Below are 14,354 nucleotides of genomic sequence, written 5' to 3' on the forward strand. Positions count from 1 at the left end.
AGCTTTGCATGAGGGAGATACATTCCTTAATTTATAATAATTTTTAATACTTTGAAACAGCAAATTTTAATAACACAAAAAATCCGTATTTTCATGCCAGTACCGAAGTACTATCTACTGGGCTGGTGATACCCTCGGGGATTAATAGTCCACCAGCAGAGGCATCGATCCAGTGGTAGTAATAAAATCAACGGTACCAATTTTGTTGCACCAGATGCGCATTTCGACAAAACATGTCTCTTCAGTGATGCTCGTGGCCAAAATATTTGAAGTCCAAAGCTTATATAAAAGATGAAGAGCTATAATCCAAAGGGTACAAAAAGTATAGCCAAATTCGTGAAAAGAATCAGAGCTTTGCATGAGAAAGATACATTCCTTAATTTATAATAATGTTTAATACTTTGAAACAGCAAATTTTAATAACACAAAAAATCCGTATTTTCATGCCAGTACCGAAGTAAGTATAAGTTTTGATTTTGTGATTCTACTGCTCGTACGTTAAATTAAGAACAATTGGGATACAATATAAATGATCTGGAATTTAAAGACAACTCTTATTATTTAACTAGAATGCTTATGTGATAGCTTATGAGCTGATGGTAATCAATTGAACTGATATTCTTAGACTGATATTATGCCAGCGAAAATATGGCCAAAGTGACATAAAAAATGTCGTTTGACATGAGCAAGTTTGGCAGCCCCTAAAGAGCAATTTTCTCACCAGAATCTTTTTTGTCTACTGAACTGTATCTATTTGCCTCATGAGTTCTCCCACATTCTTCATAATTGTTAATACTGAAAGAATACAAAAATGTTACACAGTATAAGTTATGTCATTACATGTAAACAGATATTTTGCGCATGCGTGTAATTACATTACAAAAATAAAACAGTTGAAACATGTCAGTGTTACCAGCAACCTCATAGTAATCTCTCACTTTAATACGGAAACAATGAAAAAAATAAGAAAGTGGAATAACAATGTGTGTGATTTCAGAGGTAGTTTTCTTAGATGTGTATGTTATGTTTAATACCATATAGCAAGAGAAGAATATTAATTGATTTTAATGAACTCGATACCAAGTTTTTAAATATTACAGTATTATATCGTTTCCATAAAGTGAGATTAAATAGTCTTTTGTATAGGAAATTCGTGTCTTGCGCAAAATTACAAAATGTCCTGTTATCTATTATGAGTTTATTCATCAGGTGCTCTGAAAAGTTAGGCAAACTCAGATTAACTATAGTGGTAATCATCATGTTACTCATGGTCAAAGTAAGTATAAATTCGGAGAAATGTCTTATTCGGAGATGTCACAGTCAAAGGAAAGAAAACGAGATTGTTAAGGTAATTGGTACAAAAGTTTATAGTGAGCTGTGATGGATATTGGTTACGGTAACCCATCTCGCTATGGCGTTCCGAAAACTACCGATCGAAGAGTTTTGATGCCTACTTGACTAACTGAAAAAGTGGCTTTAGTATCTACTACTAAGTAGCATCCTCTATTAAGAACATTTTGATAAAAAAATAACATAGACTTTGAAATATCGCATCAACTCGGAGATATAAACCTCATACGCAGACAGTGCTTGAATATGTTAATAAAGAAATGAAAAGTTTAAAAGAACGGAAAACTATTATTATTTCTCGTTTCGAACTATTTGTTCTCGGTCGTTTAAAAATTACACGAATAAAGTCATAATATGAGGCTGCTTTAGTCGTATCCGTTTGTAACTAATTGAATTTTACAATACATACGTTTGCTCTGAAGGTACTGTTGATTCTAAAATGTAAATATATGAACATTTATAAAATTACTTATAGAATCTCATGATCTCAAAATTTAAAGCTAGATACTTATCTGCATCGAATACAAAAGGAAGTCCGACAGTTCATATACAAGAGTTTGCTAAAGGTTGATTATCTCTGTTAAGTACCTAAAAAGTGGTGTAAGAATAAGAATGCGTTCGTGTTCAATGATATTTTTTCCCAAAAAGAGTGAAGGACAAAACTAGTTTGTATGATATTTCGATCATATAGTCATTCTAGTGAAGAAGGAAACAACAAATAGCAGTTATTGGACATGAACATGTGATAGTCGTAAATGGTAAAATACAAGTCTTATTGTTTAGAATGTAATTTCCGCATAAATTCAATTCAATTCAAACTGTTGTGTTTTTTAAAATAATAATTTAAAGCTGTGTCTGTTAAGGTAAAGCATTTCAAGGAATATGTTTATACAGTTTTTCATTTAAATTTTAACAGTTGCTTATGGACTTTCAGAATTAAATTTTGTTATTTTAGATGTACATTTTGCCAATAAAAATCTTTACTTATTTGATATTGTTGACATCAAACTCATTAAACTAAAAGAGGGTCGAACGATACTAGAGGGACATTCAAACTCAAAGATCGAAAACAAACATACAATTTTATGGCCAAAAAATGAAAAAAAACAAACAGACAAATAAGATTACATATGACACAACATACACTGAGCCAAATTTGTTTTAAATTTTTTTGTTGTTGTTTCTGGAAAAAAAATATTTAAACATCATTGATGTAATCCTTAGTTTTACCTGTAATTCCAGGTGATTCATTTTTAAACGATATTAAAAATTTCCTTTTCACTAACGTTCAGAAACACACCATTGGTAAGAAAACACATACACATTTGAAAAAAATGCATTGGTCGTTAAATAGGCCTCGCCGAGAATGCCCGTCAGAAAGCTGTTGAAATGGTTGATGCCGGAATGAGGGTTGTGGACATCATGACTTGGTTTCATGTGCATAAGGCAACAGTTTAGAGCCTAACAAACATATATCGACAAATTGCAACTGCACAGGATAGGTCGATATCTTGTAGACCAAAAATACTATCGTCAAGGAAGGAGCGCTACCTTCGCTTTACTGCCACACGTGACAAGTTTTTTTTCGGCATATAATGACAATGTTTATACCAAAGTTTCCATTGGAACTTCTGTTAGGCGGAACAAATATACGTTGACACAAGTTCGATCTCCGCTCCGGAAAAGACAATTACATGGACTAATTATTTTGCTCTCCCTTGGAACCATTTCCAAGTATGGTCTTGAAGTAAAGATGATAGTCCGTCGAAAGGAGACGATACATTGCTGACCCGTGGTAAGAGAGATTCATATTTTTTGCAACCAAAAGACACCCATGTCGAAAAAGAGCCGATACAAGGTAGCACTCGCACCCGAAAAATTGAAAAGTCAAAACAAATAAGAAGGCCACTTGTATAAGTTCAACGATTTGTTCCAGATAGTTTATATGGTTATAGTATGTTACATAGTCTACTTCAAAATACAAAAATGTAAAAAGATAAAAAAAATAAACACAATTTTAAATATCACTGAATCAGATTAATGTATCCTTCAGGGACGATTATTTATCGTTAGAAATGTAGAAAATTCCATTCGTTCTGAACATACCTTAACTTAGCCAGTTTAATGAATATCAGGCTTAAGTTGTTGTGGATGTTCTTTGTGAATTTGACACAACCATACTCTCCAACATCACACTATCAGTGTATATAATTTTTAATCTATTAATTGAAAATATTGTATGAGTTTAAGTGCGACAGCTGTTAACTTAAAACTATTAATTTTTATTTGTCATTATACCACCGCTTATCTAGGTATGTCTTTATATAAATTATAAAAAAATTATGTACATACCGATATTAGACTGTAACGTTGTGTATGCATCTGTAAATGCAGGATTGCTTCTCTGCATATCACTGTATTCAACAAATCTACAAATGTTTCATATACATAATAGATATGTATATATTATGTGATTAAACATGTTAAAAGTATGATACAATCTGAAAGTAGTAGTCGTGTATGTTTTGCCTGAAAATACAATGCGAAATTGTTTGTACACAAATATTATACTTACATGAACTTATCATTTAACATTTTTACAACTACGCAAGTTGTGTGTGCATTTAGGAGATAACTGTATTGTATTCTAAGCTCCGACGGCATCAATGGGGGATTTGATGGTCGCAAATTGATTTCACTGGCGACGCGTTAGCGATAGTTGGCAATGTTCCCGAGACCAAACAATACATTTGTATGTACATTTGTCGTCTCTCATTGGTGCATTGTGTTTGAGCGTGTAAGTTACGTTTTACGATTATACATACTTTGATGAATTCAGCGCTTTGTTCTTTAAACCTTAAAATAAGAAATGATAAGAAATAAAACTACACCTCGCTGTTAGAATATATTTTTGAATCTTCGATAAAAGAAATTGAACAATATTTACTGTATGATTAATTATGAATCCGGTTCACAATCTAATACTGAGAAAACACAACAACTAATGTAGAGCCAAATGGTATTATATACTAGTCAACAAAAGAAACGATACACGACTTTGAAATAAAATTGATCAAAAAGTATTAAATATAAAACAAAATGAGATACACTATTTAAAAAAACTTTCATTTGCAATGCATGCACATGTGATAATGAAAATGAAAACTTTTCGGAAAGTATCTAAATTCCGTGTAAACGATCATAGGGTGCAAATTAGTTTTGCGGGATGGTGAATAAAAATCGACACATAATTTTCGAAGTTCTAAATAAAATTTCAAATTGGTTTAAAAATATTCAATATGCTAATCAAGTTATGTTCATGTTGTAACTAATGGGTTGAAACATTGTTTTTTTCATTTTTTGGGGGGAAAAAGTGTTTTTTTAAATCTCAAAAAATGCAAAAAAAAAAAAATATTTTTGTCTCAAATCATTGCTTTAGATATAAAAACAACACACAGTAAATCTTTCGGATTAGTTTTAAGATTGTTACCGCTTTTTGAATATCACTTTACACATACTGTCTATGGTAAATCAGTTGATAATGTATACATTTGAACGATTTCTCGTGGGACCAATCTTTTCTTAACAAATAAACAAAAAAACTGTATGATTTTTAAAAACAAATTGATGGCAAACATTGTCTTTACCTTTAAATTAGAGGTTGGCATCATTAGTTGCAACTTCTGTTTTTTTGAATTGTCGTTTTATGTTAATTTTGTAAAAAAAAAAAAAATTGCGAAAAAACGTCACGAAAGCAAAATAATTTTTTTTTTCCAACGGATTTATGTTTCCATAATGTTTAAGTATTACTACCTTCAATATTGGTCCAATGAACGGAAAACTGTATCTTTAATTTGAAAAAAAGTCTTTTATCGTTTCTTTTGTTGAATAGTATATTTATGCTTTCTTTCTTTGAATTAATTTGTTTAATAAATACATGTAGTCTTGTTTTTTTTCAAAATCCGTATTGTTGTTACGATAACACACACAAACAAAAAGTTTTTTTATTGCAACATTAGAAGCAATTATTTAAACTATATTTTTAAAAATCTTGAAAAGGTTGTTATACACATATGACGTTTACAAACTGATCAAAATTCTCTTATACATTACGTAATAGAGTTTAAGATTGCATAAAATACATCTGAAAATTAATCTGTTATTTCAAAAGGGGTGTTAGTGGCTTTAAATTATTCCCAGAACTATCATTTTTAAGCAGGACAAACTCATTTGAACAGTAATGGCTGTAGTCATGAAAGCCTTTGTTCCGTGATTAACAACAGTTGATATTGATATATACATATTTATCTTTAACGGGAAGCTTAAAATCAAAAGTTATGACATATGAGTCGACTTTTCATTTCATATTGTAAATTATCCGCTTTTAGATGGTGACGTTCCAATATATTTTTCAACTTGTTCGAATCGCTGATGTATATATCAACGCCAGAGATTTAAACGAAAGGAATCTCTGTATTAATGAAAAATTATTACACAAGGGTTTTCGATATCAAAAACAGTTCAAAACATTTATTCATTTTTATCATTGGTACAAGGACGTCATTCGTAAATATAAATCAGCATGCAGACGTCTCGTACGATCAGATATTTCACATCAAATCTAATAGTATGGTAACAAATACAAAACACAAATATGTCGAAGTTTACCTAAAAAGCTAAACAAACAGACCTAGGCCTATTCAGAAAGGATATAGTTACGATACTGATACATACATATTATAAAACCAGTATGTTGGCATGATACGGGTATACTTAATGTTCGCCGCATTCATTTGTTGATAGTCTGATACCCTAATGGGAGAGATTGTCTGGATTTGCATATAATGAAGACTTAATCTTTTCACGAATATCACCTACCGAATAAGACTATTTACCGGATTTGTAATAACACAAGCAACATGACGGGTAGCATTATAGAGCAGAATCTACTTACGCTTCCGGAGCTCATGAGATTACCCCCAGTTTTTGTGGGTTCGTGTTGCTTAGTCTTTAGTGTTCTATGTTGTGTCTTCTGTACTATTATTGATCTGTTTGTCTTTTACAGTTTCAGCCATGACGTTGTTAGTTCATTTTCAATCTTTAAGTTTGACTCTTCCTCTGGTACTTTCGTCCCTCTTATTCAAACAACCCGATTGCGTTTCTTATTTTAGCCTGATCTGACATTTGACTCGAACGTTTTTTAAACTGAGATTCAACTGTGTGTTTCTTTGTTCTATGTATACATTGGCAAGAGGTCTTCGGGAGGATTGATGTATATTTTTGAGAAATGAATAACTAACCGTTTCTGACAACAAAAATTACTGCTGCCGTTAAGCTCATCAAACCGACAATCAAGGTTACTATTCCTGCTAAAAACATCCCAGTATTTTCGTTCGTTATTGGACATTTCACTCGGGCTAAATTTGCTAAAAAAATGTCGATTATTAATACAGTATATCATCTTACACTAGTTGTCAAATTCATGTTAACCGATTTTAATTAAATACTCATATTTTATTTATAACAATGTAAAACATTTATCCAAATTATTAAAAGTATAAAAATAAATAATAAACAGGGCACGAGCATGACAATACGTAGCTTCGTTTCAAGTCTATTTAAAGCCATCTAATTAATTATCGAGTTGACTTCTAAAGTCATGCAATGACCATATTAGCGATGAATACATATATATCGATATAAATAGATTAAGGAAACTTGTGCTGTTAGATTATTCTAGGTCTATTCAATTTCATATTATAGATGAACAGTTAATGTTTATCATCATTTTTACCTATATTAGAATGATTTTTTTTATCGAATCAGGCAATCCAATGATTTATCTTTGTTTCACTTTCAATGTTGACATTCTTTTCCTTCAAATAACTTGATACATGTAATTTACGTGTAATCCATCTCAAGCTAAGAGATTGAATTGAAATCTATATTAATACGGATTCAAGAGGTCGAATTATTCACTTACAAGTGAATAATTCATAATCAGTGTATTTTAGCTTATTTTGACAAAATTGAACCATACTGGCTAATAAAAGCTAATTATTATTTCACTATTTGCATTTCATTAGCGATTGTGCAAAACAAAAAGATATTAGATTTTTAAAACATCTTGTAGCTAGTGCCCCTTTCATGCTTTGAATATCGATAATGTATTTTATGCTCTAATCGGCTATTAAACTTATCAGATAAATCTATGTAATATATAATTAGTTTAAAATCCACAAAAAACCTAAGTTAATCTGTAAACCACGCCTTGACTATGGCAATTATGTTCGAAACAAATCTGTGATGCATCAATTATGTTTGCCATCACCGCTCAATGATTTTCGACACTGTCTAAACCAGTTCATTGTCAAAGAATATTAACTCGTAATATATACATAGCTCAATGATAAGGGATATTTCTATTCATTTTCTAATGAGTATGTGAAGTATATGAAAATAATCATTGAACATTTTCCAATGTCAAACTTGCAATGACATAATATTTAATTGAAATAATAAGATTTGATTTCTTTTCTATATATAACTTTATGTAGTCTGTATCTTTTCTTGGTGCGTAACCGATAACATAGTTCATACAGAATGAAAACCATAGATACAACATTTGTTCACATATAGCGTTTCAGCGTTTACTAGCGGATACATTTCAGAAAACTATTTTTTTCGTTTGTATTCAATAATTTCATACAAACAAAATGAAGAAGGCCTTCAAAATTAAGGAAAACAAGTTCAGTGATACTAATGTAGAACTTTTGTAATACAAGTTTGAAATTTTGAGAATTACGATAACAATGAAAATCATTTTAGGGGTTGTTAATTTACCTTCAGAAATATAAAAGAAACAGTCATATACAAGTCCAAATGCTTATATTTAAAGTATTGTTTCATAATTTTAGTGCATGTCAAAAGTATACGTGTGACATATTAATAAATGCGCGTTAACTTGTGACTAAACGGAAACATAGAACACGTGCGATTACTTACAAAATGTAATAATTAAGAATTGAATGCTCTTTTTTGTAAACTTATTGGGGTGTAAAAGTGTTGACCAAAGTACATTTCGTATGAAGTAAGAAGCGCTTCATACTAAAAATGTGCCACGGTCAACGCTTTTACAACCCTATAAAATTACCAAAAAAAGCATTCAATACTTATAATTACATTTTTACCTATATGATCATGAAAACACGCCTTATATCAAGTTTTTATTTCATTTACCTGTGCACACTATTGTGGGACCTCGTGTCATCATGAATAAAAAGTTGCATTGTGTAATGCAATTGATTAAGGAATCTCCCGAGATTGCTAGTTAGCCAATCAGGATAACGTATTATAATGAAACATACATCTAATGTAATTATACTTTTATAATATATTTATATTTGACAGTGTTTACGCAAATGCAAACGCAGAAGCAGAAAGTAACTAAACACACGAAATATGCATAAATCCTTTCACCTATAACTTGTCATACTATATTGTTATATAAGTTGTTTTTATTGTTTTTAGATATGAAATAAAAAAGGCACTTGCAAATTAGATAGACTAATCGTCAAGGTCATGGATTCACTGCATTTGTAATAAATTTAAAATCACTATATGATTTCAAATTGCTATGCTATTAGTGAAATAAGTTTTAGAAATTTTGAAATCAAACTCACCCTCTTTCATGACAACAAATCTGCGAAATAGGAATCCAACTGTATTATTAGCTGAAAAAGTATACTCGCCGAAGATTTTGCTTTGTTCATCATCAATCAGAACGGATGATGAAGTAAGGAACCTATTAGTTGTTGTGTTAGAGACTATTGTTATAAAATTACATGAATCCCAGTCCACCTGTGTTCTGAATTTCCATTCTATAGTTGGTGTCGGGTTAGCATTAACTGTTAGTTGTAAGTGAAGAGAGTTGTTTTCGGCTGCACTAACATAAGGTGGAGAATGTGGTCTGGTTTGGTCAAGAAAAGGTTTAACTGAATAAAGAAAACGCCTTACATATTTGAAACACTTGGTTAACTATAATTGCAAATAGCACAGTGTTAACGGGATAAATAATAGGGTTTTTGTAACTAATTCAGTTTCATTTGCTTCAATTGTATTCCATTTCAGAATCTATGAGACTGCATTTGTAATCACTTATCAAATCAATATAAAATTGCCTTTGTTGATGTGTTACCAACATAATTGTGTATGTTTTGATGTATCACCCAACTAAAAATCATTTCGAACCCTAGATATAGTCAGGAATAATTCCTTTTCTTTCTCGTGAAAACGAGGATTATCAATAAGATCGAGTGTCGTCTCTCGTAAGATTTTTTTTGTAATGATATATTAATTTCCACTGAAGACGATGTCAATTCATTAAAATGTGTCGTGCCTAAAATATAAATTTTAGTATAAACGGTTGTGATTAGTCTTAAAGCCCTTAAGCTTGTATTTCTATTTTTATCCATCTGATGAGTTAATTCTTTTTCAACTGTTTTGTAAAATTCGTTCTTAAATTGTACTGTTACCCTGCTATCCCAGGTTAAGGGAAGGGTTGGTATCCCGCTAACATGTTTAACCCCGTCACATTATGTGTGTATGTGTCTGTCCCAAGTTAGGAGCCTGTAATTCAGTGGTTGTCGTTTGTTAACGTGTTACATATTTTTGTTCGTGTATTTTTTTTTATATAGATTATGATGTTAGTTAAATTTACTCGTTTGAGTTGTTATACATTGTTATTTCGGTGCTTTTTATAGCTGACTATGCGGTATGAACTTTGCTTATTGTTGAAGGCCGTACGGTGACCTATAATTATTAATTTCTTTGTCATTTGGTTTCTTGTGGGGACTTGTGTCATTGGCAATTACACCGCATCTTCTTTTTTTACATATATTATAAATGTCGTATATGGTTTTGATAGCATATCTTTGTACTTGTATTGCTGTCATTTAAGGCAGAAATATTTTCAATTGGACAGTTTATATTAAAATGGTATAACGATTTTTTTTAACAATACTTACAATTAACTGTTACAGCCAGACTTTTATTATGACTTCCATCAATAGCATTTGATGCTGAGCAAATAAACTCTCCATGATCAGCAATAGACAATACTGCCAAAACCAATTGACCACCATCTATAATTGCTGTATTTGGTTTAGTCCATGTGTATTGACAAGGAGGATTACATGTTGCAGCACAATTAATTGGACCAAGTTGTTCCCCCTTAAGCTTTGTTAATGACGTGGCACTGGGTTCAAATTCAAGACTTGATCCTGGACCAACTGTTATATGAAAATTAGCATTTGATTAGTCCTCATTTGAAGGGCCCATTATATATCGGCCGTTAACATCAAAGTCACCGGAAAAATGCAGCTGAATATAATCCATTACTGTAAACCAACTTAATTTCGCGGATATGTTATTTCGCGTTTTACCCTTTCTAAGCCGTTTCGCGCATATTTAATTTTGCGATTTCTAATTAACTTGATATAGTTAAAGAAGAAAAGATCCAAGTTTTTCATAGTTTTATATTGGCGTTATTTTTCTACTCGCAAAATTCGCAAAAATAAATCTCTCGCGAAAATAAGATGCTTCACAGTAATCACTTATAGATTTATAAATCAAATTTTGACATGAAGTGTCATGTCAGTACCACAGTCGACGACAAACGATACGATTTCTATGTAGAAATTATATTTGTTTTACCAAACATCAAAATGCAAGCTTCACTAAGGGTTTACATTTTTTAATTTATCAGCTGGTATTCAAGACCTTGCAGTTTTGTTGCTCTGAATGTAAATAACATCTGCAGCTTCTGAGCAAAAAGTTGATGAACTAGGTTTATGACAAAGAGCGTCTCGTCTTTTTGTAAATAAAAGTTGATCGGAAGAGACTAAGTCCTTATGTAAATATTGCGTATCAACTTCAGGATTGATACATGATGATCTTTAAGCATATATTCTAGGTACTGACATCTTTATGTCAGTTTTTACCTAGCTTGATACACCCAGCAGAATTCTCATTGTGCTTTTGTGCGTTTGTATTTGTATTATAAGTGGCAGTGCTAGTGTTAAAGTTATTGCACACGATTTTAATTAACACGATGATGACTGCTGTATGTCAATTTTTCACATTTTAACCTATTATGGCTGTTTGTATGCTCAAACATTACTTGTCAATATAAAGGAACCCTAAGCGTCTGTCATAAAAGTGAGAGTGTAAACTAGATGTAAAACAAGGTATAAATTTCTTTGTTCTACAAACGGAAATGTATGTATCTAGTCAAAAACATGACAGTTGTTTACCATTAGTTTGATGTGTTTGAGCTTTAGATTTTGCCATTTGATAAGGATCTTTCCGTTGTGAATTTCATTTGGGGTTATTTAACTTATTTCATAGTGTGATGATTGTATAATTCAGAATAATGAAACAAATATAAGAAAGCTTCTATATTCAAATTAATCGTAAAAACAATATAGGGTACAAAAAAAAACTCAGTTCATTTTATTTATTTCAGAGGTCAACGTTTTATCTTGAAAATGTTAATACAACACAGGCATAAACCCTCTTGAAATTAAAGAAAACAAATTAAACTCTTTGTTACAGAAGGTAAAAAAGGCGAATTTATAATAAATTTGAGTTGTTTACATCCGTTCCAATGGGCTTTAGAAGTTTAATGAATGTACTTTATTTGTAATGTTAGGCATCGTACGTATGTGTTTTGATTTAAATTATTGAATCCACTTTCGAGATATTTTTTAACTTTTGATTTAAAGACAAATTTTCACAAAACAGTCGATTGTAGAAGGTGTAAATTCTCGAAGATTTTGTTTGCGCATCAGCATAAATTCTGAAAAAAAAACAAATCCAAAGAAAGATAATAGATTTATCTTCTTATACCGCAGTCTCACAAGGACACAATCGCACTACGAGCTGTGAAAAAATTGCATGATCGTAGTACGATCGTGTAGATTGCAGTAAGGTCGTGTCATAGTCGCAGTGATGTCTTCAAGATCGTGATTAGCGTGGCCAACTTTGAACATGTTCAAAACAATGGTGGTGCGGAAGTGAGAGCGCACTAAGGTCGTAGTAAGATCGAAAAGGTCACTGTACCATCGTAGCGAGAGCGTAGCGAAAGCGTGATTCTATTCGGAAAGACTGCACTATGATCTCACAGCGACGTTATTACGACCTCATTACGACCTCATTACGACCATCACGTTCTCACCGCGACCCAGCTACGCTTCGACTACGACTATACCACGTTGACACCAAGCTGGTCAAGACCATAGTACGATTCTAGCACGCCCTTGCTGTCCTCATCACGCTCTTCTTAAGACCCGACTACGTTCATACTACAACCATCATTCTCATTGTCATTTTCACATAAAATATATTATATATCTCCAGGTTTTGTTTGTCTGTATGCAGTTCTTGTCCATTTTCTCCAATGGCTCACCCATGATTCTCGTTTGTACAGATTAGACCGTTGTTTGTCCCGTTTGTATGGTTTTACACCAGTAATTTATTAGGGCCTCTATAGCTGGCTGTTCGGTGTGAGCCAGAGCTCCGTGTTGAAGGCCGTACTTTGGCCTATAATTGTTTACTTTTATAAATGGTTACTTGGATGGAGAGTTGTCTCATTGGCACTCATACCAAATCTTTCTATATCTTTTGACACAGTTGTGACCTATCTGCCATCGTTCAATAAAATATCGTCATTTAAGATTGATGAACTAGTTAAAGGTTGTTATATAGGTTGAATTGGTCGGTCTGAAATCTCTACTTGATAAGGATTCGTTACTATCAGAGCTCCCTCTGCCTCAATATAAATCCCTATCACCACGCCCACGTGTTCTAGAACATTTTGTGGTATGACTAAAGTGTTTCCGAGAAATATATTGAGCAGAAAAAGAAGGAATGGAATTGTATTGATATGGAACACGATGTTGATGTCATTGCCGTAAACGCAGTAGGATCGCGGTATGAACGTAATATAATCGTGGTAAGAACGTAACATGTTGTGGTTTTTTTTTCTTTTCTTTGGTCGGGTTGTTGTCTCTTTGACACATGCCTCATTTCCATAATCAATTCTATTACTTACACTGAACATTTATATTCACATCGTCTGATTTTAAAACACCAACGTCGTTATATGCTGTACAGTTAAAAACTCCTTTTTGGTTTTTATTTATATTCTGAAGACTGAGTACGTTAGTTGTGCCAGCGGGAACGTTAGGACCAGACCATATAAATGTACAAACAGGTCTACAGTCTGCCCTGCAATTGATTGGTTGTATATTGTTTCCTTCTGTTACATTATAATGTGTATCATGTGGTAACAGTGTAACATACTCAGGACTGTCTGTAAAACAAATGATGTAATGGTTAAAACTCCGCATTAACAATGAACAAGACATTATCTTCTTGAAAAGCAATAATGTATGCCATTTAATTTAGCAAAGTTAATTTTTTTTAATATGCCAAGCATTTTGTAATCGGTATCATTGGTTTAAAATACCGACTAATAAAATCTGAAATAAAAAAATAGCATGAAAACTACATGATCTATGTTTATTATTGAATTCCAAAATTATTGTTAATCCAATTGAAAAGCATATTCGCATAACGTGATATTCATTCGTTTGATGTGTTTGAGCTTTTGTTTCGCCATTCGATTTGATTCCTCGAGGTTGTGTGTTTTGGTTATTTTGCTTTTTTCGTACAATCTTATTCTAATAAAGAAAGGGGTTGTAATAATCATTGTATTACCCAAATCAAAATTCTCATTTCAATTGAGATTTTATAGCAAGTCCTTCTATGTTGTGATGTTACACTATTTTTTCAGGTTAAGGTGAAGGTTGGTACATATAAAAACATTTAAACCCGCTGTATTTGTTTGCACCTGACCTAAGTCAGGAATCTAATGTTCAGTACTAGTGCTTGTCGTTTGTTGATGTGGTTCTTAAGTATTTCTCGTTCCTTGTTTTTATATA

General features: G+C 32.0%; 1 protein-coding gene across 1 annotated transcript in view; it reads right to left on the minus strand.

Moving 5' to 3' along the window:
* The window catches only part of LOC134722350 (hemicentin-1-like), a 76,091-nt gene that overhangs the window by 3,688 nt on the left and 58,049 nt on the right, over positions 1-14,354 (minus strand). Inside the window, exons 13-20 of the mRNA XM_063585965.1 lie at positions 13,463-13,723; positions 10,377-10,640; positions 9,033-9,344; positions 6,651-6,776; positions 4,176-4,206; positions 3,703-3,779; positions 1,760-1,784; positions 722-795 (exon numbers count right to left, since the gene is read on the minus strand). Of these exons, the coding sequence (XP_063442035.1) occupies positions 722-795; positions 1,760-1,784; positions 3,703-3,779; positions 4,176-4,206; positions 6,651-6,776; positions 9,033-9,344; positions 10,377-10,640; positions 13,463-13,723 (1,170 nt within the window). The remainder of the gene's footprint in view (positions 1-721; positions 796-1,759; positions 1,785-3,702; positions 3,780-4,175; positions 4,207-6,650; positions 6,777-9,032; positions 9,345-10,376; positions 10,641-13,462; positions 13,724-14,354) is intronic.

Source organism: Mytilus trossulus, chromosome 6, assembly GCF_036588685.1.
Source record: "Mytilus trossulus isolate FHL-02 chromosome 6, PNRI_Mtr1.1.1.hap1, whole genome shotgun sequence".
Taxonomy (NCBI): domain Eukaryota; kingdom Metazoa; phylum Mollusca; class Bivalvia; order Mytilida; family Mytilidae; genus Mytilus; species Mytilus trossulus.